This window comes from Carassius carassius, chromosome 38 (genome assembly GCF_963082965.1).
Source record: "Carassius carassius chromosome 38, fCarCar2.1, whole genome shotgun sequence".
Taxonomy (NCBI): Eukaryota; Metazoa; Chordata; class Actinopteri; order Cypriniformes; family Cyprinidae; genus Carassius; species Carassius carassius.
In genome coordinates this window covers 13,208,318-13,236,298 of record NC_081792.1, presented here as the reverse complement: position 1 = coordinate 13,236,298, position 27,981 = coordinate 13,208,318, and the positions used below count along the sequence as shown (strand labels likewise).

General features: G+C 41.6%; 2 protein-coding genes across 2 annotated transcripts; one reads left to right on the top strand and one right to left on the bottom strand.

Annotated features, from left to right (window-relative positions):
- Window positions 1-529: 529 nt before the first annotated feature.
- LOC132119375 (protein tyrosine phosphatase type IVA 1) lies at window positions 530-2,612 on the top strand. Its single transcript, XM_059529250.1, has 5 exons — window positions 530-663; window positions 788-880; window positions 979-1,109; window positions 1,203-1,277; window positions 1,384-2,612. Exons 1-5 carry the CDS (start codon window positions 559-561, stop codon window positions 1,499-1,501), a joined length of 522 nt encoding a protein of 173 aa, XP_059385233.1. The 5' UTR covers window positions 530-558; the 3' UTR covers window positions 1,502-2,612.
- A 1,877-nt stretch (window positions 2,613-4,489) lies between these two features.
- Window positions 4,490-27,641, bottom strand: LOC132119021 (collagen alpha-1(IX) chain-like). Its single transcript, XM_059528760.1, has 32 exons — window positions 27,407-27,641; window positions 27,202-27,276; window positions 27,031-27,069; window positions 26,880-26,942; window positions 25,597-25,650; window positions 25,374-25,409; window positions 17,372-17,395; window positions 17,202-17,255; window positions 17,043-17,096; window positions 16,921-16,953; window positions 15,724-15,780; window positions 15,584-15,637; window positions 15,362-15,415; window positions 15,214-15,267; window positions 15,078-15,131; window positions 14,795-14,848; window positions 14,623-14,676; window positions 14,459-14,512; window positions 14,314-14,367; window positions 14,161-14,205; window positions 11,844-11,897; window positions 11,710-11,763; window positions 11,576-11,629; window positions 9,935-10,006; window positions 9,252-9,287; window positions 9,107-9,151; window positions 8,956-8,988; window positions 8,557-8,703; window positions 8,286-8,340; window positions 7,996-8,184; window positions 5,240-5,317; window positions 4,490-5,103 (listed from the first exon to the last, which is right to left on the bottom strand). Exons 1-32 carry the CDS (start codon window positions 27,479-27,481, stop codon window positions 4,898-4,900), a joined length of 2,064 nt encoding a protein of 687 aa, XP_059384743.1. The 5' UTR covers window positions 27,482-27,641; the 3' UTR covers window positions 4,490-4,897.
- Window positions 27,642-27,981: the final 340 nt, after the last annotated feature.

Here is a 27,981-nt window from a genome sequence, read left to right as displayed (position 1 = left end):
CAATAGAAATCAGCTACTGGCCCAACTGGACAAGCAGAAGAATGGCTGTTTTAAATCAGAATGAAAAAGATAAATGAACTCATGGACCCTGACCTCTTGTGCTTCTGTTCTTGTGTCCTTGCAGCAGTTCTGTGGTGTTTTGGGTCACACATTTATGGAGTTTCTGAAGGGCAGTGGCGACTACTGCCAGGCTCAGCACGGCGTTTATGCAGAGAAGTGAACGGCTAGCCTTGCTACCTCATCAGAAGAGACTTGTGTTAGAGTTTTAACATTGGCGCGATCGGGCTTGGAGAGCAGGCGTCCACAGCAGTCAGCGGTTCTGGATGGGGTAAAAAATCTCTTAAAGTTCACTGCCCTCGTTGGCCCTGCGTCTTCACTTTCACCAGAGAACCGACCAGTTTTCGAAGGTTTTTGGTTTTGGTTTTTCTGCTATTAATCCCGCCCACCTCTAGGTCATACCTTTTTTTCTCCTAATTGTATCTGACAGATTTTCTTTTGTTATTGGAGAGTTTCTCCCATTTTTCTTTAAGATTTTTGAGCTATTTTGAAAACTCAAAAATGGCTCGTATGAATAGACCTGCCCCAGTGGAGATCACTTACAAAAACATGAGATTCCTCATTACCCACAATCCCACTAATGCCACGCTTCACAAATTCATTGAGGTGAGTGTTGGTTTAAATGGTCTGTACACACTAAAAGTGTTGTTTTGGGAAGATGATTATAGAAACCTCTTAATTACAGTAACTGCAAAACATCACTTACATGACATTCCCTCCCATCCATTAGGAACTGAAGAAATATGGGGTAACAACAGTTGTTCGAGTGTGTGAGGCCACGTATGATACAAACCTGGTCGTTAAAGAGGGTATTCAGGTTCTGGTAAGCCCACATTAACCACTTCACCTTTATGAAAATTTATAGAAATGTCAGTTTTTACCTAAGGTGATGTTTTTATGCTAATTTTTGCCATTGTGCAGGATTGGCCCTTTGACGATGGAGCTCCTCCTCCTAACCAGATCGTTGATGATTGGCTAAATCTTCTTCGGATTAAATTTAGGGAGGAGCCAGGCTGCTGTATTGCCGTACATTGTGTTGCAGGCCTTGGAAGGTCATTTTACAGGATTCAAGATCATAAATAAAATATACTTAAAAAAATATTTTGAGCTTTGCATAGAAATCTTACTTGTTTTCTTTCCAACAGAGCCCCAGTACTGGTTGCGCTGGCCCTGATTGAGTGTGGGATGAAATACGAGGATGCTGTTCAGTTCATTCGACAGTGAGATAACTTTATATTAAATATGAAAATAATATAAGAATAATAGTCAGCATGTGATCTCCATTCTTAAAGTTAAATGTTAATTTCTTTTTATCTATTTTTCTAGAAAGCGCAGAGGAGCATTTAACAGCAAGCAGCTCTTCTATCTGGAAAAATATCGTCCCAAAATGCGTCTTCGATTCAAGGATTCCAACGGCCACCGCAACAACTGCTGCATTCAGTAAAAGCTTGCATATAAGACTTTCTCAAATGTGTAATGGGAGTTTGTATCTAGCATAAGTAGTTTGTTCTCTTAGTTGGTAACTGTGAAAATACCGTTGCAATAATGAAAGGAATAGTTTGCCCAAAAATTTAAATCATTTACTTACCCTCAAGTTGTTTCAACCCTGTATAAGTTTATTTCTTCTGTTGAACACAAATGAAGATATTTTGGAGAAGAAAAAAAAGAGAGGGAGAGAGAGAATTTGATGGTCCCCATTGACTTCCATAGTATTTTTCTCCAAACTATGGAAATCAGTGGGGACTATGAACTGTTTGGTTGCCTATATTCTTCAAAATATCTTCTTTTGTGTTCAACAGAAAAAAGAAACTTGTACAGGTTTGGAATAACTTGAGGGTGCGAAAATGACAGAATTTTCATTTTTGGGTGAACTATCCTTTTTTAGCTTATTTGGTTACAAGTGTCCCTCTTCCTTCTCTTTGTTTTATGTATTTCCTGTGGAGAATCAAAAGGTAAAATGTTTAAGTTTATTTGGTTGGTGAAACATTGTCAAATCCCACCTCTGCCAAACACATAGTATGCTTTATAGCCTAAACGGTTAAATAAAAAATAGTTTCATTTTTTTTATTGATGATTTCAGCCTATCTGTAATCGATGCCTGTCTCCAAAAATCTACAATAAATGCCTTGTTACAGCAGAAAGACACCGTCTGGTGGAGGAGTTCTCAGTGGCATTTTAAAGAGGTTTCTCGATGTCTTTTGCAGAAAAAAAAATCAAGAAGACAGGAATTTTTTTTTAGAAAAATAAAATCTCTTTACATAAATATATTGAAGGGTGTGCTTCTAGTTTTTGTTGTTTATCCAAACTTTGTTTACCTATTACTGCCATGTCAATAGTGTGATGTTTGTGTTTTGGCTTAAAACTGGACCTCAATGTCTGCAGTATTTTTATGCCTTTTTATTTGATATAATAACTTAATATTTCGATACTTGATTTATGTGTGGTATTTGATTGTGTACTGTTAAAGCACCTATTTATATCAATGGATATGTGTTTTAGTATAGTGAAAGACTAGTTGCTACAAGTTTACCAATTTGAGAGTACAATAAAGATAAACTGAAGGAACACATTGCCTCATCCAAGCTTGATTTTAACTTTTAAATTAAAAACATGCAGCACTTTATCAAAATTATTTTCTTTTTCTCCCTTTTCACAACTGTTGGTGTCATATCAATCCTTCCTACAATAAATAAAGTATATAGAAAAATTCCTAAATAGATTAAACATCAAGACCTCTTCCTCACTGCAAAGAACCACATACATTTTCACAAAATCTGAGAATGTCTCTAAGGTTAAAACAACCTGAAAATGATTTAATAAAATGCTTGCAAATTATTTTTTTTTTTACAAAGTTTATTTTAGGGGTCCTAAAATTTACAAAGTTTAGGACCCCTTCTGATTTAAACTGATTTAAAGTCCTGTTAAACGTATAGTATGGAATTGTTGGCCACCAGGGGTCACTCAATCAAAATAATAACATAAGACGTACTTTGATGACGTCGGGAAAGAGCGTAGGCTCATGGGAGTTGTTGTTTATTGGAACACGCGCTCTGTCGTTCCCACATTCATCACTCATTTTAACTGAGGCCAGCGACACACTGGATGCGTGGCGCAAGCGTCTCAGCTGCGTGGCGTGTCAGTTTTTAATTCGGCTCCCATGTTAACAGGTTAGAGCTTGCAGACTGCCTGTGTAAGCCGCGCGTCTCAGGCAACCGACGTCTATTTTTCACGCGACACGCGCGTGTGTTGGAAGCGTTTCCAGGCAAAATATAATAGGAAAATTATTAATTCATGACATTTTGATGTTTGAAAGTCTATAGGTTGACATAAATTCAGATATAAATGTAATTTAAAAAATAAATAAATAATTATCGATTTTCAAATATTGCACCTGTCAAACATAGTCGATTTTGCCGTCAATACTGTTGACGGTGTCCTTTATCAGTAGGCTTTATATTTATGTTCAACATGAAGTATAGATATTGTTGTCATGAAGACAAGAGCCTGGTCTGTCAGCGGTCTCGCCTCACCTACAGCAGCAGCAGCCTAGTATTTTGACAATCACGTCTTTTCGAATGGAGAGATATATGAATTATCAGACCCCTATCAAATCAATATTCCATCTAGCTAGTAGTAATATATGTTAAAAAACACGATTGCCTTTCGTTAATAATTATAATTACGTTTATACTATGATATCGAACAAGATAGTGAACTGCATTTGAAGCTACTTTATCCAGCTAGATATAGAACGCATGTAGATTTACATTATACTCTACATGAGAGCTAGTACGTCTGCGTTTTACACAAGACATCATCGTTTCACAAAATATACGGATAGATACAGTTAGCTGAATGGATGCATAACTGTTTATTAGAATGCAAGCATCTCTCTGTAGTTTCAGATTGTCACGAAGCTCTCTCTATCTTGGAAATGCAACTCCAATATTTACCCGCGTCTTGTTTGTTCTCTTGTCCCAAAACCTTCTCAGGTCATTTATTTCACCCGTACGTTTGCGCTTCACAGAACGTGCAGGCAAAGCATAATCATGATCCATAACTAAGTTATTGATTGAGGTATAAATACGAATATAAACAATATAAATATAAAATATAATAGTCTCGATCAAGGCTAGCTACTACATTTTCTTCTTCGTCTCGTCTTTGCTTCTGTTCACCTTTGTATTTGGCGGTTCCGCAGGAAGTTAGATAAATTAGAGGGGTCAAAGTTTATATGACGCCATAGACGGGCGACAAAACGGAAATAAAGTAACGTGCCGTGTCTTCTAATTAAACTATAATTTTCTCTGGATTTGAAAGTTCGTGGAAACTTTCAGGATAATGTAAGTACACAACTAAAAAATATATATAACATAGATATAGTGATATCTGCTATTTTTAAGCAGAAAAATTACATATTGCGCCTTTAACAGCCTTTAATCTGTAAAGTGACCAGTTCATGACGGCATGATTTTGCATACTGTATGCATCCAGGACCTAAAGAATATAAAGTATATTCAAATGAAATTGAATTGGAGAATGTTATTATTTGCAAGCTATAATTGCATTTTACGGGGCAATTTAGATTTATTTTGATTCTTAAAAGAAATATTAGAACTATACAAAAGTATGTCCTAAAAATAATCTTTGTTAAAAGATTCCCATGGAATCCCAACATGAATTGATCCAGCTTCACACTGGTATTTGACAAGTACAATCACACCTGATTATACCATCAACACAGAAATCTCCTCGTAGAGGGAGTCACTCCATTAGTCTCTCAAGTTTCCCTGTCCAGAGATGCTGGGCTCTGATGTGTGGCTCGCTGATGGTCGTCAGCTCATAGACCATCTGGTCCCTTCATGTTGGACTCTTTAATGGACATCGGACCTGCAACTTCTTTAAGTATGCACTGAGATGACTCGCAGTATCCGTTAGGTCCAGGGGGACCAGGTGGCCCGGGCACACCTGGCATTCCAGGAACACCTGCAGGTCCTCTCAGACCGTCACGCCCGTTTCTGCCATATGCTGGTTTCCCAGGTTCACCTAAGAGCAGTTGGACGAACAGATGGAGAAACAGGCCAGCAGTCAGAGGCATGATATTCAGAGATTTAAAGACCATTTAACATTTAGTGATGAATGGAGTTATGGATATTAGACGAGCCGTAGGCCTTGCTCTTACCTGGGAGCCCTGGTGGTCCAGGTATACCTTTAGATCCCACCACTCTGGGCCCTCTATCTCCCCTGTCACCTTGGTTACCTAAAATAAGAATGCAAAGGTTTTACAATGTTATATAGGAGTTAGGGCTCTCAGCTGGTGCTTTATATCCCTAAAACGAATCCCAGATTTTTTCTAGGAATAGGAAATAAAACAAAGCTAAATGCCAATAATAAAATGCAGGTAACCATAAAATTAGCTATGATGCACTGAAAAAGAAAAAAAAAAGTTTTTCGTTATGAGTACACGTATCTAAACATTCTTAAATCAAGATTTACTTGAAAAGCAATTGATTGCTTTTAATGTATCTTGATTTAAGAATGCATAGATATTTTTACTGGAAATGACAAAAAAGTGGCCAAAAGTTTTGAGAATTACATAAATATTGGAAATTGGAAAAGTTGCTGCTTAAGTTTTTATAATAGCAATTTGCATATACTCCAGAATGTTATGAAGAGTGATCAGATTAATTGCATAGTCCTTCTTTGCCATGAAAATTAACTTAATCCCAAAAAAAACTTTCCACTGCATTTCATTGCTGTCATTAAAGGACCTGCTGAGATCATTTCAGTAATCGTCTTGTTAACTCAGGTGAGAATGTTGACGAGCACAAGGCTGGAGATCATTATGTCAGGCTGATTGGGTTAGAATGGCAGACTTGACATGTTAAAAGGAGGGTGATGCTTGAAATCATTGTTCTTCCATTGTTAACCATGGTGACCTGCAAAGAAACGCATGCAGCCATCATTGCGTTGCATAAAAATGGCTTCACAGGCAAGGATATTGTGGCTACTAAGATTGCACCTAAAATCAACAATTTATAGGATCATCAAGAACTTCAAGGTAAGAGGTTCAATTCTTGTAAAGAAGGCTTCAGGGCGTCCAACAAAGTCCAGCAAGCGCCAGGATGGTCTCCTAAAGAGGATTCAGCTGCGGGATTGGAGTGCCACCAGTGCAGAGCTTGCTCAGGAATGGCAGCAGGCAGGTGTGAGCGCATCTGCACGCACAGTGAGGCGAAGACTTTTGGAAGATGGCCTGGTGTCAAGAAGGGCAGCAAAGAAGCCACTTCTCTCCAAAAAAAAACATCAGGGACAGATTGATCTTCTGCAGAAAGTATAGTGAATGGACTGCTGAGGACTGGGGCAAAGTCCCTTTCCGATTGTTTGGGGCATCTGGAAAAAGGCTTGTCTGGAGAAGAAAAGGTGAGCACTACCATCAGTCCTGTGTCATGCCAACAGTAAAGCATCCTGACACCATTCATGTGTGGGGTTGCTTCTCATCCAAGGGAGTGGGCTCACTCACAATTCTGCCCAAAAACACAGCCATGAATAAAGAATGGTACCAAAACACCCTCCAACAGCAACTTCTTCCAACAATCCAACAACAGTTTGGTGAAGAACAATGCATTTTCCAGCACGATGGAGCACCGTGCCATAAGGCAAAAGTGATAACTAAGTGGCTCTGGGACCAGAATGTTGAAATTTTGGGTCCATGGCCTGGAAACTCCCCAGATCTTAATCCCATTGAGAACTTGTGGTTAATCCTCAAGACGCGGGTGGACAAACAAAAACCCACTAATTCTGACAAACTCCAAGAAGTGATTATGAAAGAATGGGTTGCTATCAGTCAGGATTTGGCCCAGAAGTTGATTGAGAGCATGCCCAGTCGAATTGCAGAGGTCCTGAAAAAGAAGGGCCAACACTGCAAATACTGACTCTTTGCATAAATGTCATGTAATTGTCGATAAAAGCCTTTGAAATGTATGAAGTGCTTGTAATTATATTTCAGTACATCACAGAAACAACTGAAACAAAGATCTAAAAGCAGTTTAGCAGCAAACTTTTTGAAAACTAATATTTATGTAATTCTCAAAACTTTTGGCCACGACTGTAGTTGATATCAAATGACATATGGCCAATGCATGTTCCACAGTATTGTGGCACATTGGTGAATTATATAATAATTTCTTACAATTGACTGCAAGCTCACATTCAGATCTACTACCATCCAATCAACAACCAGTGGACAGAAGTTCCCATCCTATATTTCACGATAATCAGTTTCACATGGACGTGTGTCACAATACAGAAAAAAATATTTGTTGGTACTTCGGATTCATTGTGACTAAGGATATTTTTGTTACTTTTCTGAGATCATTTTGGTACTGTTTTGTACCAAATTATGTAAAATATGGTTCATGAAACAAAACTTGGATGAATTTGGACTGGATACCTCTGGAATCGGTTAACATATTAGCATTGTTATGATTTTAAATTATGTGTTTTATAACCTTTTTAGGTAGGCTATTCTGCTGTGGGAGCAGTATATATGACCAAAGCTATGACCAAAAAAAATAAAATATATATATATAAATATATATATATAAATATATGTGTGTGTGTGTCTAGTCCAAATAGCCACAGATTGGCTTACATCAATGTCAAAACATATCTACACTAAAAGCATGGTATTTATGAAATCATTATTAAGCTTACAGTGGGATCACATTAAAGAAAATACAAATTTTGTTCCACTTTCCATTGTCAAGTGTAGTATCAAGTAAAGCACTGCTCACACTGAAGTAACTTTCGAACCAATCACTTTTCTGTTGGTAAACATGGCAAATCTGTCTGACGAAATAAAACCTTTGCAAAATCTGTGCGGGGAAATCTTTCACCATCACAATGCAATGCAATGTCTCGAACATTGTCATTTCGTACCTTTGGGCCCTTTCCTCCCCATGAGCCCTGGGGGCCCTTTGAGACCTGGCAGTCCTCTGCTTCCAGGATGCCCATTGAAGCCATTGTCTCCAGCGGGCCCTGGAGGGCCAGGGGGACCAGGAGGACCTGGCAACCCAGTGATGCCCGACTCCGGCCTTGTCAGACTGGCTGCCAACTGGGCAAGCTGTCCTGTGAGGAAAAAGGAAATGGCAAAACCATTCGAAAAACAAAAATCATTCAATGAGTCAACTTTCATTTGTAGACATCTGTTTGGATATCAAAATACTGACCATGCAAAACCCTCATGCAGACCTGCTTGATGTGTTCATCTGTTGGTTTTCGGCCCTGGAGGGAAATCATGTGGACACTATTAATATTTTCTTATTAAATGTAGAAAACACTAGAAAATCACTTTAGATCACACTGATGTAAAATTCCTGATGGTCTACCAACCAAGTTTAGTACAGAGAAATCCAGTTGGAATGACAGAAGTATAACTCTCTATGATAAAAGTGTCACATAATTAAGGCCTCAGTAATAAGATGATTAAAACCGCCGTACTGCTCGTCCCTGTGCCCCAGGCATTCCAGGTACCCCTCGGTCTCCTTGCATGCCTCTTGGGCCAGGCTCCCCTGCTAGGCCCTCTGGTCCATGTTGGCCACGCCCACCCTCTGGCCCTTCATTTCCTGGCTCTCCGGGTTTTCCTGTCTGAACGCAACAAAAGATAAACACTCATACATTTCTAAGGTGGCGAGCATTGAATTTTCTGTACTTTTTCACGTTATGTATTATAAACTTTGGGAATATATGATTTAATACAAGAGCACTTGAATCTTTTATTGTAATATCTTTGATATACTATGCTAGTTTTTTATTAAAATGTATATATATTTTGTGTTGACATTCATAGGATAGTTCTAGAGCTTACTACAACAGCATCACTTCTCAATGCAAACTCACCGATCCTTTCTCGCCTGGCTCTCCCTCATCACCCTGGTGAAATTAAATGAACATTGAGTTTAGGATCAGCAAGTGGATCAAGACCTGTTCCTGAATACCTTAAAACCAATACATTCAAAGACATTAAAATATCTGTGCTGTTTTTACTTACAACATCTCCTTTTTCTCCAGATGCTCCCTCTTCACCAGGTGGCCCCTAAACAAACATGCATTACATGCATTAGAATATAGATCAAATTATTTATGTTAAATATCTTAAAACTAAAATTCTACATATTAAGAAATTGTTTGCCTACTTGCTCTCCTTTTGGACCAGTGAGACCAACAGCGCCCTGAAGAATTATACAAATAAGATGTTTTTAAGGTGCTTTTAATCTTGAATCTTTAACATGTCTATGTAAAATATAATGATTTTTAATTTTTTCAAGTTATTTTTAAATTTTGGCAGCTTGTTTCTGAAAGTATCGGTACACAGAAAATCTAGTTTTAAAGATCCACAGTAAAGAATATAATGTTTGCGACAGTTTATTTCTCAAATTCTGAAATTCAGAAGTCACATGATCTCACCACTTTATGTGTTTAATTCAGTGGGTGAATTAAACATATTTAACCCACATTAAATTAAATTCAGTCTCATAAACAAATACAGGAAATTAGCATTTTTTATTTAATTTTGTGTAAAAATAACTTATCATTTACCACACATGATATTGAAGGATAAATTTCATTGTAGGATGTAATACCAAGTATATTTACTGCATACTGCATATTCTAGGAATTTTGGGAGGTCATTTAAATGTATTTCTATGCATGCACACATTTTCATACTCTGCACAGTATAGTAAAATAGTTTGTAAACCGTGTTAATGGTACCTTTTTCTCATCATAGACAACTTTTACTAAATTATTTAATAGGTTCTTTTGCATTTTGAATTGAGTTTTTTTTTTTTGAGAGCACTTTCTGCTTTTACAATCCTACCCTGTCGCCTTTTTTCCCAATGAAGCCAGCAGGCCCTGGAAGACCAGGAAGGCCCGGATCTCCTTTAGCCCCCTGTAAAATACATACACACACAGACGCACATAAATAAACACAAATTCATGAACACTGGCCTGTGCCCGTAGCTGCTTCACAACCACATCTGCCCTAAAAAACAGTTTTTGTAGTTCAGTGAGCAGGGTGCTGGCGGGGCACGTCTGAGGTGTAAGGATGAATGTGGACTATGATTAAGCCTGATGCCATTCGCTGACTACTTGAAGGAATTCCTGCAAGACAGAGGGCTCATTCAACCCCCCGTCCTGCTCTCAATTTCCCCTTACTAAAGAAAACACCCTCAGCTTCTAGGCCTCAGTAACAACATACTATTCATCCCCCTACCAGCAGATTACTACCAGCACAGCTTTCCAAGGAGATTGCATTATATTTTGGAGCACTATTAAGCTCCTCACTCATAAGAGTGAGCACACAGGACAGGACTCCGAGAACAAAGACCAAGTGAAACATGTTTCTGATTGTGTTAGATTTGGTGTGGAACATCTATACAGTGTTGTAGTACAACCATGCAATTCTAGACGTACGAGTGAGTCACTGGGTCCCAATATTGTTCCCTTTTTGGTATTTTTTAATGCAAGACACTACAAGCAAAACCATTATTTTTTTCATGTACTGGTCAGTTATGAAATTTTGGGCTACTTTTCATACCGTGTGGTTCAAGACTAGTGCAAAAAGAAGACATCCAAAATATGATTTTAAGTCTTTATTTTGCTGCATTTTATCTATTGGCATCTGCAGATTTCAATTCTAATACATATCTTCAAAAGCCATTATCTCAAATAATGTTTTGATTTCTTATTTTAAATCTGAATTTCAGTAGCACTGGCATATACCAAACAATTTTTTATATAAAATGTTTGCAAATGTTTGCAATTCTTAATGTAAACAATCACCATATATATATATATATATATATATATATATATATATATATATATTTGTTTTACTCTATTCACTTGGGGTGTTTAGTCTTAAATGTTTAAAGGTATGTAGATATAGAGCTTATGTTTAAGTACAAACAAAATATTTACCATGTAGCATAGTTTTCTTTCTTTAATATTCTGCTTAAAATAAGATTAAAAGATGAAGCGATTTCAAATGTTTGTTTCATAGACAGGAAATAATATTTGGCCTGTCCCAAATGGTAACCTTAGCCCTCGCTGCCCTGCTTCTACACTTTGCCCCATGGGTTGTTGGGTAACATGCAGTGAAGTCCATAGTGATCCTAAAAACCTAAAACAAAATCTAGTGGACACCCTTCAGAGAAGTGTGTGCGCGAATGCAACAAGACGGTCTTCCACATTAAGTGTGTCATATGGGACAGGCCCTTTGAGAGTTTAAGGGATGTTACCCTCGGAAATTCTGTTCTCATCTATCAAGAATTTCTCTTCATCTTTCAACTGTCCTTCATCTCTTTCTGCATTTTTCTCTGTCCTTTGTAGCTCCAATGCCTATAAAGCTTTACTCAGGAGTGTTATTGGTGTCTAAAGGTGTCCTTTAGCATCTTTTAAGGTAATATAATGGAGGGTTTCTGGTAATAACACTGAATTGTGGTTTCTGATAACTCACCCTTGCACCTGGCATGCCTGCAGACCCATCAGGACCCCTCACTCCTCTCTCCCCCTGGGGAGAAAGAGAGAACATTATAGACTTGATGCATTTCTTTACATGGCACTATAAGATATAAGAGGAAATATACTCACTGGCCCACCTCTTGGTCCGACTGGTCCCACCTCTCCCTGCTCGCCACGTTCACCCTGAAATCAAAACATCAGAAGATGTTCACTCATCCATGGGCCTGTAAGCTGTGGTGAACAAATGGATAAACATGACTCACTGTTTTTCCATTATTTCCAATCAGACCTGCCACACCTGGATCACCAGTATTTCCCTGGAGCGAAGACAGAAATAAAGGTTATCCATCCTGCTAATGGACACTAGAGATGCACAGAGCAGTTGTTTTTTGTTCCAAAAGCAACCTTTTATTTTCATCCTCTCTATGTTCAAGTCTTGTACACAGAACACATTGCAATCATTTCGCAAAGTGTCGAAATATTAAAAAGTCTGTAAAAGGGATGTTAACAACGGCCAGAAACAGGACATGCTGAAGATGGACACAAAGAGGAGAAATGTGAAAATACAGTACCAGACAGATCAAGCTCACTGTTTGTGATTCTTGAAATATTGGAAGAAATTAATTTGGACGTGAGGGTTCACAAAAGTTTCAATTACATTTTCTTTTCATCTTACCTCCATATAATGCCTATTAAAGTAGTGTTTATATGTGTTTTGCTTTAAATTTTGAAATGATTTAATCCAACTGAAATAAAAAAATAACCACTTGTGCTGTATTTATGTACAACCCGAATTCCGGAAAAGTTGGGACGTTTTTTAAATTTTAATAAAATGAAAACTAAAGGAATTTCAAATCACATGAGCCAATATTTTATTCACAATAGAACATAGATAACGTAGCAAATGTTTAAACTGAGAAATTTTACACTTTTATCCACTTAATTAGCTCATTTAAAATTTAATGCCTGCTACAGGTCTCAAAAAAGTTGGCACGGGGGCAACAAATGGCTAAAAAAGCAAGCAGTTTTGAAAAGATTCAGCTGGGAGAACATCTAGTGATTAATTAAGTTAATTGATATCAGGTCTGTAACATGATTAGCTATAAAAGCTTTGTCTTAGAGAAGCAGAGTCTCTCAGAAGTAAAGATGGGCAGAGGCTCTCCAATCTGTGAAAGACTGCGTAAAAAAATTGTGGAAAACTTTAAAAACAATGTTCCTCAACGTCAAATTGCAAAGGCTTTGCAAATCTCATCATCTACAGTGCATAACATCATCAAAAGATTCAGAGAAACTGGAGAAATCTCTGTGCGTAAGGGACAAGGCCGGAGACCTTTATTGGATGCCCGTGGTCTTCGGGCTCTCAGACGACACTGCATCACTCATCGGCATGATTGTGTCAATGACATTACTAAATGGGCCCAGGAATACTTTCAGAAACCACTGTCGGTAAACACAATCCGCCGTGCCATCAGCAGATGCCAACTAAAGCTCTATCATGCAAAAAGGAAGCCATATGTGAACATGGTCCAGAAGCGCCGTCGTGTCCTGTGGGCCAAGGCTCATTTAAAATGGACTATTTCAAAGTGGAATAGTGTTTTATGGTCAGACGAGTCCAAATTTGACATTCTTGTTGGAAATCACGGACGCCGTGTCCTCCGGGCTAAAGAGGAGGGAGACCTTCCAGCATGTTATCAGCGTTCAGTTCAAAAGCCAGCATCTCTGATGGTATGGGGGTGCATAAGTGCATACGGTATGGGCAGCTTGCATGTTTTGGAAGGCTCTGTGAATGCTGAAAGGTATATAAAGGTTTTAGAGCAACATATGCTTCCCTCCAAACAACGTCTATTTCAGGGAAGGCCTTGTTTATTTCAGCAGGACAATGCAAAACCACATTCTGCAGCTATAACAACAGCATGGCTTCGTCGTAGAAGAGTCCGGGTGCTAACCTGGCCTGCCTGCAGTCCAGATCTTTAAAGGAGATGAAAAGGAGATGCTATACCATGGTAAACATGCCCCGTCCCAACTATTTTGAGACCTGTAGCAGAGATCAAAATTGAAATGAGCTCATTTTGTGCATAAAATTGTAAACTTTCTCAGTTTAAACATTTGCTATGTTATCTATGTTCTATTGTGAATAAAATATTGGCTCATGTGATTTGAAAGTCTTTTAGTTTTCATTTTATTAAAATTTAAAAAACGTCCCAACTTTTCCGGAATTCGGGTTGTAGCATCTTTGGATCGTGATCACAATGCTGTGGTTACCTCTAAATTAAAATGATAATAGAGAAAATAATCAGTATGAGAATCATTTTAATATGCTGATTTCTTGGTTCTTATTATTATTCATGCTCCTTTATATTTTTGTGAAGCACATGATACATTTTCTCCAGAATATATATATATATATATATATATATATATATATATATAAATCTTACTTAAGATCTTATTGACCCCAAACTTTTAAATAATAGTGTATCTCAGCACACATTTTAAACAGAAAACTCTTTAAACCAAATCAATAAAAAAGCAAACTTTGACGAAGATGCACTCTTAACAATTCACACTTGAATTACCTACTTTTGCACCCATGTGTCCTTTAGCTCCTGGAATTCCTGGCAAACCCTGAAGAAGAAGAAATGATCAAAAATACAAACCATTCTTAGTCGTCTCACAAGTAGATATCAATGAAAACTAATTGCGTATGGAACAGGGGTCAAAGGTCAAACGCACTGGAAATCCCTGAAGTCCAGTCTCACCGGGAGAGCCAACTTTCCCAGGAAGACCCTAAAACAATACGTAGATAAACTTCACTTCAGAAAGAGACGATCAGTGAGGTAAATTATTTTTCTCTATATACACAAATTAAAGTTATTACCTTCACTCCAGGCAGTCCTGGAATACCGTCTCGAGCATCCACCCCAGGCAAACCCTACACCACAAGAATGTTACATTTCAAAAATATACAATGTTATGCTATAATCACTTTAGGATAACACAATATGGACAAGCATCAATAACACTACAGCACAGTTAACTTACAGTCTCTCCTTTTGGTCCAGGTAAACCCGTAAGTCCCTGCAACCCACGAGGTCCCTAGAAAGTAAAAAAAAAAAATAACAAAATGAGTCAAGCTTTCTGAGTCTCCTTGAACTGTTGATATGTCATGATAAACACAATGCGTGTGTTGTTTAGTTGTTGTATGACAACTCACCTGAGCTCCTTTTGGTCCAGTCTCACCTACTTTTCCTCTCTGACCCCGATCACCCTTTAAAAATTAAATACAATATTTTAATACAATATATACAATAGTTTTTATTTAATGTGTTCATTAACAAAAGCAAATCAACTTCTGAAATATGAAAAGGGCCTATTAAGTTAAAATTAAAATGAAGATAAATGCATATCAAAGATGCATATTTCAAAATGAGGTTAAAGAACAAAACTTTGTGGTGGCTTCTGTTGTAAAATTCAGTCATTTTGATTTCGCCACTTACAGGAGCGCCCTGAATCCCCTGAGAGCCCAGGTCGCCATCATTCCCACGAGCTCCCTAATGGAGAAAAAATTACATTTGGTCATTTCAAAAGATATAGTTGTTATTGTTTTAGATATGAAGACCTTTTGACCCTCACCCTGTCCCCTTTGGGGCCCATCATCCCTGTGATTCCTCGGAGACCCTGTGGACCCTTTAAAAACAAAACAAGCAAACAAAGTGATGTTGAGTAACAGTACACTAACATCTGACATAAAGAACAATAGATAAGTAATGTCTTTTTTTACAGGAGTTCCTTGTGCTCCTGGCTCTCCAGGTGCTCCCTGGTCTCCTTCTTCACCCTGTAAGATGTAAAAGAAAGATAACAAAATTCCACACCAGACAGGATCTTTGTACCTAAGCAATTATTTTTGAAATAATTAGTAAACATACAACAATTAATAAACATTGTTCTAATTATTTGTCAAAGGGAAGAACCGGAATCACACCAAACTTATGACTTATGTCACCTTATGTCCTTGTCTTCCTGGTTCACCTGATTCACCTTTGACTCCTTTGTGGCCCTAAAGATGAACACCAGAATGAACAAAACTTGTTCGAGGATCCAGAAAATGTGAATTAATTAAATTCAATCTAATTTAAAAGTTACCTTCATGCCTGGAAGACCTGAGTAACCAGTCAGGCCAGAAGTACAGGCATTTGGACACTGAGAAACATAACACAGACAGGTCAGTTGGCAAAAACTGATGGCGATTCTTCAGTTAAATATATATATATATAAACAGTACAGACCAAAAGTTTGGACACACCTTCTCATTCAAAGAGTTTTCTTTATTTTCATGACTATGAAAATTGTAGAGTCACACTGAAGGCATCAAGGGCTATTTGACCAAGAAGGAGAGTGATGGGGTGCTGTGCCAGATGACCTGGCCTCCACAGTCACCGGACCTGAACCCAATCGAGATGGTTTAGGGGTGAGCTGGACCGCAGACAGAAGGCAAAAGGGCCAACAAGTGCTAAGCATCTCTCGGGGAACTCCTTCAAGACTGTTGGAAGACCATTTCAGGTGACTACCTCTTGAAGCTCATCAAGAGAATGCCAAGAGTGTGCAAAGCAGTAATCAAAGCAAAAGGTGGCTACTTTGAAGAACCTAGAATATGACATATTTTCAGTTGTTTCACACTTTTTTGTTATGTATATAATTCCATATATAATTCCACATGTGTTAATTCATAGTTTTGATGCCTTCAGTGTGAATCTACAATTTTCATAGTCATGAAAATAAAGAAAACTCTTTGAATGAGAAGGTGTGTCCAAACTTTTGGTCTGTACTGTATATATAAATATATATATATATATATATATATATATATATATATATATATATATATATATATATATATATATATATATACATTTTTTTTGTCCTTAATTGTTATCTTATATTACCCAAAGTATAGAGGTTCACAAGTAAAAGCCTCAAAAACAGCTTTCAAGTTCCTTTTAATCTCTTGCCAATTCGGGTTTAGTTTCTGAAATCCCCCAAAAATATTATGATTAACTTCCATTCCCCCCACAATCTCCAGCAGCTAGTACCCTTCCCAGGGTTTCTTTCCTGTGTTGATGTGATAAAGAACCTAATAACATTCTTCCAACAAAGGTAATGACATTTTTCACTTTTACTTTTGAGAAAACATAAGTTGTGTATTTTCTAACAGCAGGTTAACTAGAAGTCAAATGTATTTGAATTCATAAAAATAAAATGAAACGCATTGTTTTAGATATGAAGACTTTTTGAAGACCCGCATTGCAAAGGTAACCACATTTAAGACTTGAAGATACGTACCAGCTCCTTACCATCCCAGACTCCAGGAGGGCCCTGTGGATAGAGGGAATATCATTTTGAGCCATTTATGAATCCTGGATATTTTAGTGAATGATCATAATGTTTTAAACATTAATACTCACTCTGGGCCCTGCCAATCCTGGTGCACCAGCAGGACCTCTCGGTCCACGGCTTCCCTTTACAGCAGAACCAGAGACAGAGACTCACATTTATGATTCATCTATTTTATTGTAATGTGTTTTTGGATTGTTTAGGCTGTATAATGGAATAACTTTACATACACGAGGTCCAACTTTGCCCAACTCTCCAAGTAATCCATCTTCCCCATCAGCACCCTTCAGTAAAAAAGGAAAACAATTAAAGAGCCTAACTGAATAACATAAGAACAATGTATCAACAAATTCCCCTAATAAAAACTAAGTTACAGTCAAATGAAATAGTATGCACTTACAGCTTCACCATCCTCTCCAACACCCTGTTAACAAAATAAGATGTGCAATGATACAAAATTATAAAAATTAGCAAAGAAAAATATGTGTGCATCAGGTCTGTACAGTGGGTACGGAAAGTATTCAGACCCCCTTAAATTTTTCACTCTTTGTTATATTGCAGCCATTTGCTAAAATCATTTAAGTTCATTTTTTTCCTCAATAATGTACACACAACACCCCATATTGACAGAAATACACATAATTGTTGACATTTTTGCAGATTTATTAAAAAAGAAAAACTGAAATACAACATGGTCCTAAGTATTCATACCCTTTGCTGTGACACTCATATATTTAACTCAGGTGCTGTCCATTTCTTCTGATCATCCTTGAGATGATTCTACACCTTCATTTGAGTCAAGCTGTGTTTGATTCTACTGATTGGACTTGATTTGGAAAGCCACACACCTGTATAACACACCTGTATAAGACCTTACAGCTCACAGTGCATGTCAGAGCAAATGAGAATCATGAGGTCAAAGGAACTGCCTGAAGAGCTCAGAGACAGAATTGTGGCAAGGCACAGATCTGGCCAAGGTTACAAAAACATTTCTGCTGCACTTAAGGTTCCTAAGAGCACAGTGGCCTCCATAATCCTTAAATGGAAGACGTTTGGGATGACCAGAACCCTTCCTAGAGCTGGCCGTTCGGCCAAACTGAGATATCGGGGGAGAAGAGCCTTGGTGAGAGAGGTAAAGAAGAACCCAAAGATCACTGTGGCTGAGCTCCAGAGATGCGGTCGGGAGGTGGGAGAAAGTTGTAGAAAGTCAACCGTCACTGCAGCCCTCCACCAGTCGGGGCTTTATGGCAGAGTGGCCCGACGGAAGCCTCTCCTCAGTGCAAGACCCATGAAAGCCCCCATGGAGTTTGCTAAAAAAACACCTGAAGGATTCTGGTCTGATGAGACCAAGATAGAACTTTTTGGCCTTAATTCTTAGCGGTATGTGTGGAGAAAACCAGGCACTGCTCATCACCTGTCCAATACAGTCCCAACAGTGAAGCATGGCGGTGGCAGCATCATGCTGTGGGGGTGTTTTTCAGCTGCAGGAACAGGGCGACTGGTTGCAATCGAGGGAAAGATGAACGTGGCCAAGTACAGGAATATCCTGGACGAAAACCTTCTCCAGATTGCTCAGGACCTCAGACTGGGCCGAAGGTAAAGCTTCCAACAAGACAATGACCCTAAGCACACAGCTAAAATAACGAAGGAGTGGCTTCACGACAACTCTGTGACAGTTCTTGAATGGCCCAGCCAGAGCCCTGACTTAAACCCAATTGAGTATCTCTGGAGAGACCTGAAAATGGCTGTCCACCAACGTTTACCATCCAACCTGACAGAACTGGAGAGGATCTGCAAGCAGGAAATGGCAGAGGATCCCCAAATCCAGGTGTGAAAAACTTGTTGCATCTTTCCCAAAAAGACTCATGGCTGTATTAGATCAAAAGGGTGCTTCTACTAAATACTGAGCAAAGGGTCTAAATACTCCGGACCATGTGATATTTCAGTTTCCCTTTCGAGAGTACTCTCGTACTGCGTAAGCTAGCTTACGCTATGGGAAAAGGTCCCCTTTTCTCGAGAATATGAAGCCAAAAATTATCCTTAATTTTTAAATAATGTAAAACGCAGTGCTGCAGCACAGCAGACCCAAGCGAAGCGGCTCGCGCGCTTATTGGCTGTGCTGCGGCAACTGCAGCAATCTATGGTGAGGCGGCGGAGAGTAACGAACCAATGGGGGCGCTTCGCGCCCAATGGACGTCAGAGCGCGCCAAAATAGGCGTGGCTGGAACTATATAAGCCACCGCTTTACCATAGGGATCAGATTTCATCTCCTTCAGCGATCTCACCTGCACTTCGCTGTCTTCTCCGGAGAAGCCTCTACACGCCGTCGAAAAGCCTCTCAGCGGGATAGCACTGCAACGCAGATCTGAGGACGCCGGCTCGTGCTTCATCTCGACGCCGCCTTCAGCACTCGCTTCCTGCTGCGCCATCCGGCGTGACTATATCCTTTTCAAAGCTAGTGTGTTTGCCGCTGCATCACACTTTTTTCCTCCAGAATTCGAGGCGTTGTTTCAAATGCCTCGGGCCTGCGCTTCCTGCCGAGGCCCTCTGCCGAGCGAGGACCGCCACATCATCTGTGTCTCCTGCCTGGGCCGCGAGCATGCTGAGAGCGCACTCTCCAAGGGCGGATGCCCTGAGTGCGACGACATGGCTATATCGACCCTGCGGGCTCGATTAGCTCAAACCAGCCACGATGCTCCACCCGCTCCGCCTCTTCTCTCTCAAGTGCCGCGTAAGAAACGCCGCGATCAGAGAATGCCTGAGCATACTGCTACACGTGAGCTCACGCCGGAACACTCCCCGCGTGCCTCGCCCGCTCTCTCTCCTTCGCCTGTCCTCTTCGTGGACGAGCAGCGCCAGTCCCTGCTCACCAGCGCCCCCTTCTCCTTCGGAGCGCCTGAGGCGGAAGAGGACAGACACGACAGCCTTTCTCTCGCCGCGTCCAGTAGTGAGGAATGGTCGGGCTCCATTGCGGACCCCCCCCCCCTCTACAGCACCCAGCTGCACCGGACAACGCGCTGATATCGACGCGGAGCTTACTCGCGTGCTTACAAGGGCTGTCAGCGACCTTCAGCTCGACTGGTCTCCTCCAGACGAGCCCGCTAAAAGCAGGCTGGATGAATGGTTCCTGCAGGGGCGCCCTTCGGCCCCTCCGCAAAGAAACGCCCCCTTCTTCCCGGAAGTTCACAATGAACTCACGAAGTCGTGGAAAGCCCCATTCTCCGCACGCTTAAAGACTTCTGTCTCGTCAGCGCTCTCCTCTGTCGACGGCGCCCGAGACCACGGTTACGAGAGCCTCCCCCCTCTCGAGGAGGCTATTGCTGCACACCTCTGCCCGCCCTCAGCCGCAGGATGGCGGTCGAAGCCTGTGCATCCATCCAAGCCGTGCCGCACCACCTCAGCTCTCGCTGGCCGAGCTTACACCTCCGCTGGTCAAGCTGCTACGGCTCTACACACAATGGCTGTGCTGCAGGTTTTTCAGGCCAGACTTCTCCGTAACCTGGACGAGTCTGCCCCAGATACCTATGACTTTAAAGATCTCCGCAGCGCTACTGATCTAGCCCTGCGTGCGACAAAGACCACAGCACAAGCGATCGGCCGAAGCATGGCAAGCCTCGCTGTTTTAGAGCGACACCTCTGGCTCACGCTCACGGAGATGAAAGACGCCGACAAATCCTCCTTTCTTGACTCTCCTATCTCGCCTTCCGGCCTCTTTGGCCAGTCGGTTAAGGGTTTCGCTGAACGCTTCACTGAGGCTCAGAAAACGTCACAGGCAATGAGACACTTCCTGCCGAAACGCTCTAGCTCTGCTGCGGGACGCCGTAGAAATGCGCCGCCCCCTCAGACCTCGAAGCCATCGCAGCCAGACTTACAGTCTCGCCCAAAAACCAAAACCCAGCACCGCTTTCGCTCTACGAGCCGCAAACCGCCAGAGAGACGGGGACCTCGGCCCAGGATTGTGCTGAACCCCGAGCCTCCGAAGCCCTCCTGACCTTCGGGCTGAAAAGACCGTGGTTAAGTCCCGGTGCGGCCGGACCACCACACAAGAAAACTCACATGCTTCCTCCAATCCCCTCACTAAAGGCGGTTGGAGATGTCTATACTGCAGTAAACGAGCCTGTTACAATGCACGCACGCCTGCACACAAACGCCGTTTTCACGGCGACCTCAATAAAGCCTAAAAAGAGCTTTTTCTATGTAGGCAGTGTGCCCACTACACAGTACGCACCCCTACATGTATACACACTCCCCCAAGTGTCACAAAGACACACTCGGGTCTCCTTTCATGCCCACCTTCCCGCTCGCGCCGGAGGTGCTCTAAATGTAGCGCGCGTGCCCACTTCTCAGTGCGCAACCCTACAAATAAGCGCTGTCACCACAGTGTCACAAGCACAGCATACTCGAGCTACTGGTCCCCTCATAACAGGCGGCCAGTGCCCGAAGCACATTCAACCCATAGCCGCATGAGCCGCTGCATGGCAGGCCATCCCCGGCATATCAAATTGGGTTTTGAATATAATAAAACGAGGTTACTCGCTCCAGTTCGCTCGCAGACCGCCGCGCTTTCGCGCCGTGGTCGAAACGAAAGTGAAAAGCGAAATGACACACGTCCTTCGCGCCGAACTGATAAACCTTCTTGCAAAAGGGGCGATAGAAACTGTTCCCCCTGCGCAGCGTGAGTCAGGCTTTTACAGCCGCTACTTCCTCGTACCAAAAAAGGATGGCGGTCTCAGACCCATCCTAGATCTCAGACGTTTGAACAAAGCGCTTATGACGCGATCGTTCAAAATGTTAACTACCAAACAAATACTCGCGCAAATTCGCCCGAGGGATTGGTTTTTCTCAGTGGATCTGAAAGACGCTTACTTTCACATTCAAATAGCACCCCATCACAGGCCATTCTTGAGATTCGCCTTCGAGGGGCAGACTTATCAGTACATGGTTCTTCCATTCGGCCTCTCCGTAGCGCCCCGTACGTTTACACGGTGCATGGATGCCGCTCTCGCACCCCTGAGAATGCGGGGAGTGCGAGTATTGAACTACCTCGACGACTGGCTAGTTTTAGCCCATTCCGAGGAACTACTGACGACACACAGATCCTGGATCCTCAGCCATTTAGAATGCCTGGGTCTCACGATCAACACTGTCAAGAGCGCTCTGTCTCCCAGCCAGAGGATTTCCTTTTTGGGGATAGACATAGACTCTGTGACATGTACAGCGCGTCTGACGTCACAGCGCGCTCTCACTATTCAGCATCTAGCCGTGTCGTTCAAAGCCGGGTCTCTTTACCCGCTCAAACGATTTCAGGAAATGCTAGGTCTGATGGCATCAGCCTCTGCGGTTCTCAAACTGGGCCTGCTGCGCATGCGCCCACTACAGCGCTGGCTGAGAGACCGTGTTCCAGCGCGCGCCTGGATTTCCGGCCGCGCGCGCATCAGGGTGACCCACGGCTGCATCACAGCTCTGGCCCCTTGGAAAATAGCCAACTGGTATCAGTTAGGCGTAAGCACGGGCGCTGTCTCGAAATGGAAAGTAGTCTCGACAGATGCATCCAACCTCGGTTGGGGCGCCCTGTACGAGGGCAGGTCTGCCTCCGGCCTCTGGTCGAGCCCGGAGCGACTGTTACACATAAACTGTCTGGAGATGATAGCGGTCGAACTATCCCTGAAAGCTTTCCTCCCATTTTTAAAGGGCCACCACGTTCTGGTCAGATCAGACAGCATGTCAGTGGTGGCCTACATAAATCGCCAGGGTGGTGTCAGGTCAGAAACCTTGCACACCCTGACCGAACGTCTTCTGACATGGGCACATTACAATCTGCGCTCGCTAAAGGCAGCGCATGTACCTGGCATCCTGAACCGGGGCCCGGACATGCTTTCCAGGGCGAATGTTCCCCCTGGGGAGTGGTCTCTTCACCCACAAACGGTTCAGTTGATGTGGAGCATCTTCGGCAGGGCAGAGGTCGACCTCTTCGCCTCAGAAGACAACGCTCATTGCCCAATATATTTTTCAAAGAGCAGGGACGCGCTGGCCCTCGATTGGCCCAGACGCCCGCTTTATGCCTTCCCACCGGTCGCGATGCTACCACAGGTCATCGATCGGGTCAGGAAGAGCAGATATGCTATGCTGCTAGTAGCCCCACTCTGGACGACCCAACCTTGGTTCTCCGAGCTGATGCAGCTGTCCAGTACAGCCCCATGGCCAATACCGCTGCGGAAAGATCTCCTCACGCAGCTGAAGGGCGTGCTCTGGCATCCCCACCCCGAACTTTGGGCCCTTCATGTATGGCCCCTCAACGGGTACCCGGGAACCTCCCTGAGGGAGTGTTAAAGACCATTACGGAAGCCAGAGCGCCCTCAACCAGGCGCCTGTACGCGCAGAAATGGTCAGTGTTCTCCACCTGGTGCGGGACACGGAACCTAGACCCTCACTTATGTGACGTGACGGAGATACTCTCCTTCCTACAGGAGCGTTTAGATGCGGGCAGATCCCCGTCTACGCTCAAAGTGTATGTGGCAGCCATTGCAGCTTCTCATGCTCCGGTGGCCGGCCTATCACTGGGAAAAAACGAACTGGTCATTCGTTTCCTTAAGGGAGCTCGTCGGATGAACCCTCCCCGACCCCCTTCAATCCCTTCCTGGGACCTGTCTACGGTCCTAGAGGCCTTAAAGGGCCCCCCTTTTGAACCGCTTCAGTCTGTCGATATGAAGCTTCTTTCGTTCAAATCCGCTTTTCTACTGGCTCTGGCCTCAGTCAAGCGAGTGGGGGATTTACATGCACTATCTGTAAGCGCTGACTGTCTCGAGTTTGGGCCTAATGACTCCAGAGTCATTCTCAGACCAAGACACGGCTATGTCCCCAAGGTGCTCTCAACACCGTTCAGAGCGCAGGTCATCTCGCTGTCAGCCCTTTCCTCGCAAAGCGACGAAAGCAATGCGAGCTTCATCTGCCCCGTCAGGGCTCTCAAAACCTATATTGCGCGCTCCGCCTTATTCAGGAGGTCGGACCAGCTCTTCATATGCTTTGGTGGGCGCACCCGAGGTCTCGCCACCACGAAGCAAAGCCTATCGCGATGGATAGTAGACACTATCTCGCTGGCTTACAAATCTAAAGGCCTTCACTGCCCGTTCGGCATCAGAGCCCATTCCACCCGAGGTATGGCCTCGTCATGGGCGTGGTCCTGCGGGATACCACTGGATGATATCTGTGCGGCGGCAGGCTGGGCCTCTCCGTCCACATTTATTAGATTCTATAATCTACAAGTCCCTGCCCTGCAGGCCAGGGTACTTTCTATATAGACGTGCTAAGCCTTATCACGTCCCCCTTTTTAGTTCCCTATATAAAGCTCACTAAGGTTGGCTGTTGGGACTGGGATTTCTCCTGCTATAAAGCCCCGAGCTCTCGCCTCGGGCTGTGACAGGTCGAAGTTCCCGAGCACGCACGGCGTTTTACATTGTGTTCCCATAGCGTAAGCTAGCTTACGCAGTACGAGAGTACTCTCGAAAGGGAACGTACTCGGTTACTAACGTAACCTCGGTTCCCTGAGATGAGGGAACGAGTACTGCATAACCTGCCGTGCTATGTGCTCGGACCGGGTGATCGCTTCAGTCGATTTAAAACCTGATCCCTATGGTGAAGCGGTGGCTTATATAGTTCCAGCCACGCCTATTTTGGTGCGCTCTGACGTCCAATGGGCGCGAAGCGCCCCCATTGGTTCGTTACTCTCCGCCGCCTCACCATAGGTTGCTGCAGTTGCCGCAGCACAGCCAATAAGCGCGCGAGCCGCTTCGCTTGGGTCTGCTGTGCTGCAGCACTGCGTTTTACATTATTTAAAAATTAAGGATAATTTTTGGCTTCATATTCTCGAGAAAAGGGGACCTTTTCCCATAGCGTAAGCTAGCTTACGCAGTACTCGTTCCCTCATCTCAGGGAACCGAGGTTACGTTAGTAACCGAGTACGTTTTCTTTTTTAATAAATGTGCAAAAATGTAAATTATGTGTTTTTCTGTCAATATGGGGTGCTGTGTGTACATTAATGAGGGGAAAAATGAACTTAAATCATTTTAGCAAATGGCTGCAATATAACAAAGAGTGAAAAATTTAAGGGGGTCTGAATACTTTCCGTACCCACTGTATATACTTGCAGCATTACATCACAGAATGGACTAGAGGGTCAATGGCCTGAACTTTATCAAAGTACTTAATGCTCGCAACAGCTCAAAGTGTGTATAGCCATCTTATAATAGATATTCACCTTTCAAAAAGATATATTTATGCATATTAACAAACTAACTTAACAGAAAACATCCCTATTGAGATCTGATTATTCTAGCAGCACACTAATATTATAAGAGACAAATTAGTTTCAATAAATGTGAAAAAAATTTGAATTGTTTACTTACAGGGGCTCCCCTTGATCCTGGCTCACCAGGTTCACCCTAGTAAAGAAGATACGTCAAACCACCGTTTTTTCAAGTGAACTTTATTGATTTCGAGTTAATTATTTCACTTATTCAAATGATGCATCAGTGATTATAACTACAGCCATTCACAATAAAGACTTAATTTAAAAACACCATGTTAATGTGTTTTTTCACTTATTGTTAAGTGGAAGTTTAAACCTACTTTCTGACCAGGAAGGCCAACAGGGCCAGGTTCACCACGGGGCCCAGTCAAACCCTTAAAAAGACAAAACCATCTATGAGCATGGACTCACTGCAGATCAAATGTGTTAGTTTATTCACTGATTTGACAACCGCTGAACTTATGGTAAAGCTGTAGAATTTCTGAGCTCATTATTTATCATTATTTAACTTGTATGAAACGCATTGCATGAAATTAATTATTTGCATTACACACACACACATTGACATTAAAAAAATAGTTAATTTCAACCAATCTGAAATCACATTTACCAATCCCCTGACTTTAAGTAGCAAACCCCGCCCACATTTTCTTTAATATATGTACAGTGGACTGATGCAGGTACCTGTATTCAACACTTTAAGGTAAACAGGAAACATATCTATTTATATAAATGATAGCTACCAACATAAATGATTTGCATCAGTAGTAATACAATACAACCATTTAGGCAAAAAAAGATATATATATATATATATATATATATATATATATATATATATATATATATACCTGCAATATATATTATAAAGGGTTTTTTTTTTTTTACAAAGTAATGCAAAGAAATGCAACCAAAGATATAACATCTTTATATATTGCTGACTTTTTAAAGTCATGCTTACATAATAGGTTACTCTGCAAATTAATAAAAAATAAAAAAAAACAGTTATTCTATTTTAGAACATAAATACATATTTATTAATGTAAACAGGATACATTTACATTAGAAGCAAAACTGAGGTAAAAAGATGTTAAAGCTTGTTTTCATTCCTGCTTTAAAGAAAATATACAATTACCAGGGGTGTAAAATAAAATAAAAATAAAATCAACATAATTCATGATATAGTCACTGCAAGTAGTCTCTTGATATCTTAGATTCTGGGTAAACATATATGAACACAAGACAAAAACACTTGGAAAATTATTTTTGCTGCGATAATTCTTATATAAATGATATTGCTAGTTAAATGATAAAGCTCAGGGTAGCCACAAAGGAGGTGGTGTACTTTGGTTTAATGCTCAGGAAACAGTTCAGCTCCTGTGGCTCTGTACTCGTACAAAAAGGCCTCTGTCTCCATCGGGAAGCTCTCTCTGCTTTCTCTTTCCTCTCGCCTTCTTGTTCTTTTTTCCATCCAGGAGCTTTTAAATTTTCATTCAGTCAGACCCCTCCAATGCAAACACTCGCAGGCTCTGATGCTGCAAGTGTAACTTAGAAAAGAAAGGCTGATTTTATCTCGTTACAAAACATAAAGAACAAGACTCACATCCGCTCCTGGTTTTCCTGGAAGGCCATTTAATCCATCCTTGCCATTGTCTCCATCAAGGCCCTGCCAAATTCATCAGATTAATGGATTGCAGCTATATCATTTCAGATATGCAGAACTCACTTTTGTCGAGAAAAATAGAAATACTTACTGGGGGGCCATCTGGGCCAGGGCCAGGTCCCCTGTCACCCTTAAGTCATACAAAAAACTAACTGAATAACTCAAAGAAAAGTCATTATTCGAGGCTACAAACAAATACCAATTGTGTATAAGATGAGAAATCAGAGTGTCTGAGATATCAATTGATTGATATGCGACTCACGTCAATGCCGTCAATGCCAGGAAAGCCAGCAGGCCCTGGAGGTCCAGGTGGCCCTCTTGGACCAACTGGCCCCCTCTAAAAAAAAAAAATAGAAATAATAATTATAATAAAGCATAAAAAACATCTCTTGTTCAAAATGTATCCTGAAATCCCAATAGATTAGTCTTCAGAACAATGGAGCAACTGAAGGTGCCTTGTTCCCTACCTGCGCAGAGATGATCACGACTAACTGCAGTGAAATCAGCAGCAGAGGCGCGCGGAGGGTCCCGGCGCGCGCCATAGTCACTCTGATGACTCGAAAGGGAAAAAAAATAGTACTTTTTAGGAGATTTGTTGAGCTTCACGGCTTCTCTGTCAATATTCCCCTACTAAACCTCCACACCATCTACTAGTCAGGCGATGTAGTATTAAAAATGCATGTTTTTTCATTCATGAGCCGTGCTGGGAAGTTGAAGGTGATTGGACAGAAGTTCAAAGGTTTGCGTAAAATAGGCGTGGCCCAGGCTCCGGGTACAGCACGTAAACAATACATCTACCACTCTCGGGTCATATTTGAAGCGTACACAGTGTTTAAAAAAAAAAAAATAATAATAATAATAATAATATATATATTATATATATATATATATATATATATGCTTTGCTTTGCTTTTCTTTTTTGGCCAGGCTGTCAGTATTTTAAAGGTAGTATAACTTCGTACCAAATTTAAATATGATAACACTCGTCTCCGCCAAGATTCCATTGTAACTACAATACTGTTTTATGTATAGAAACATGGA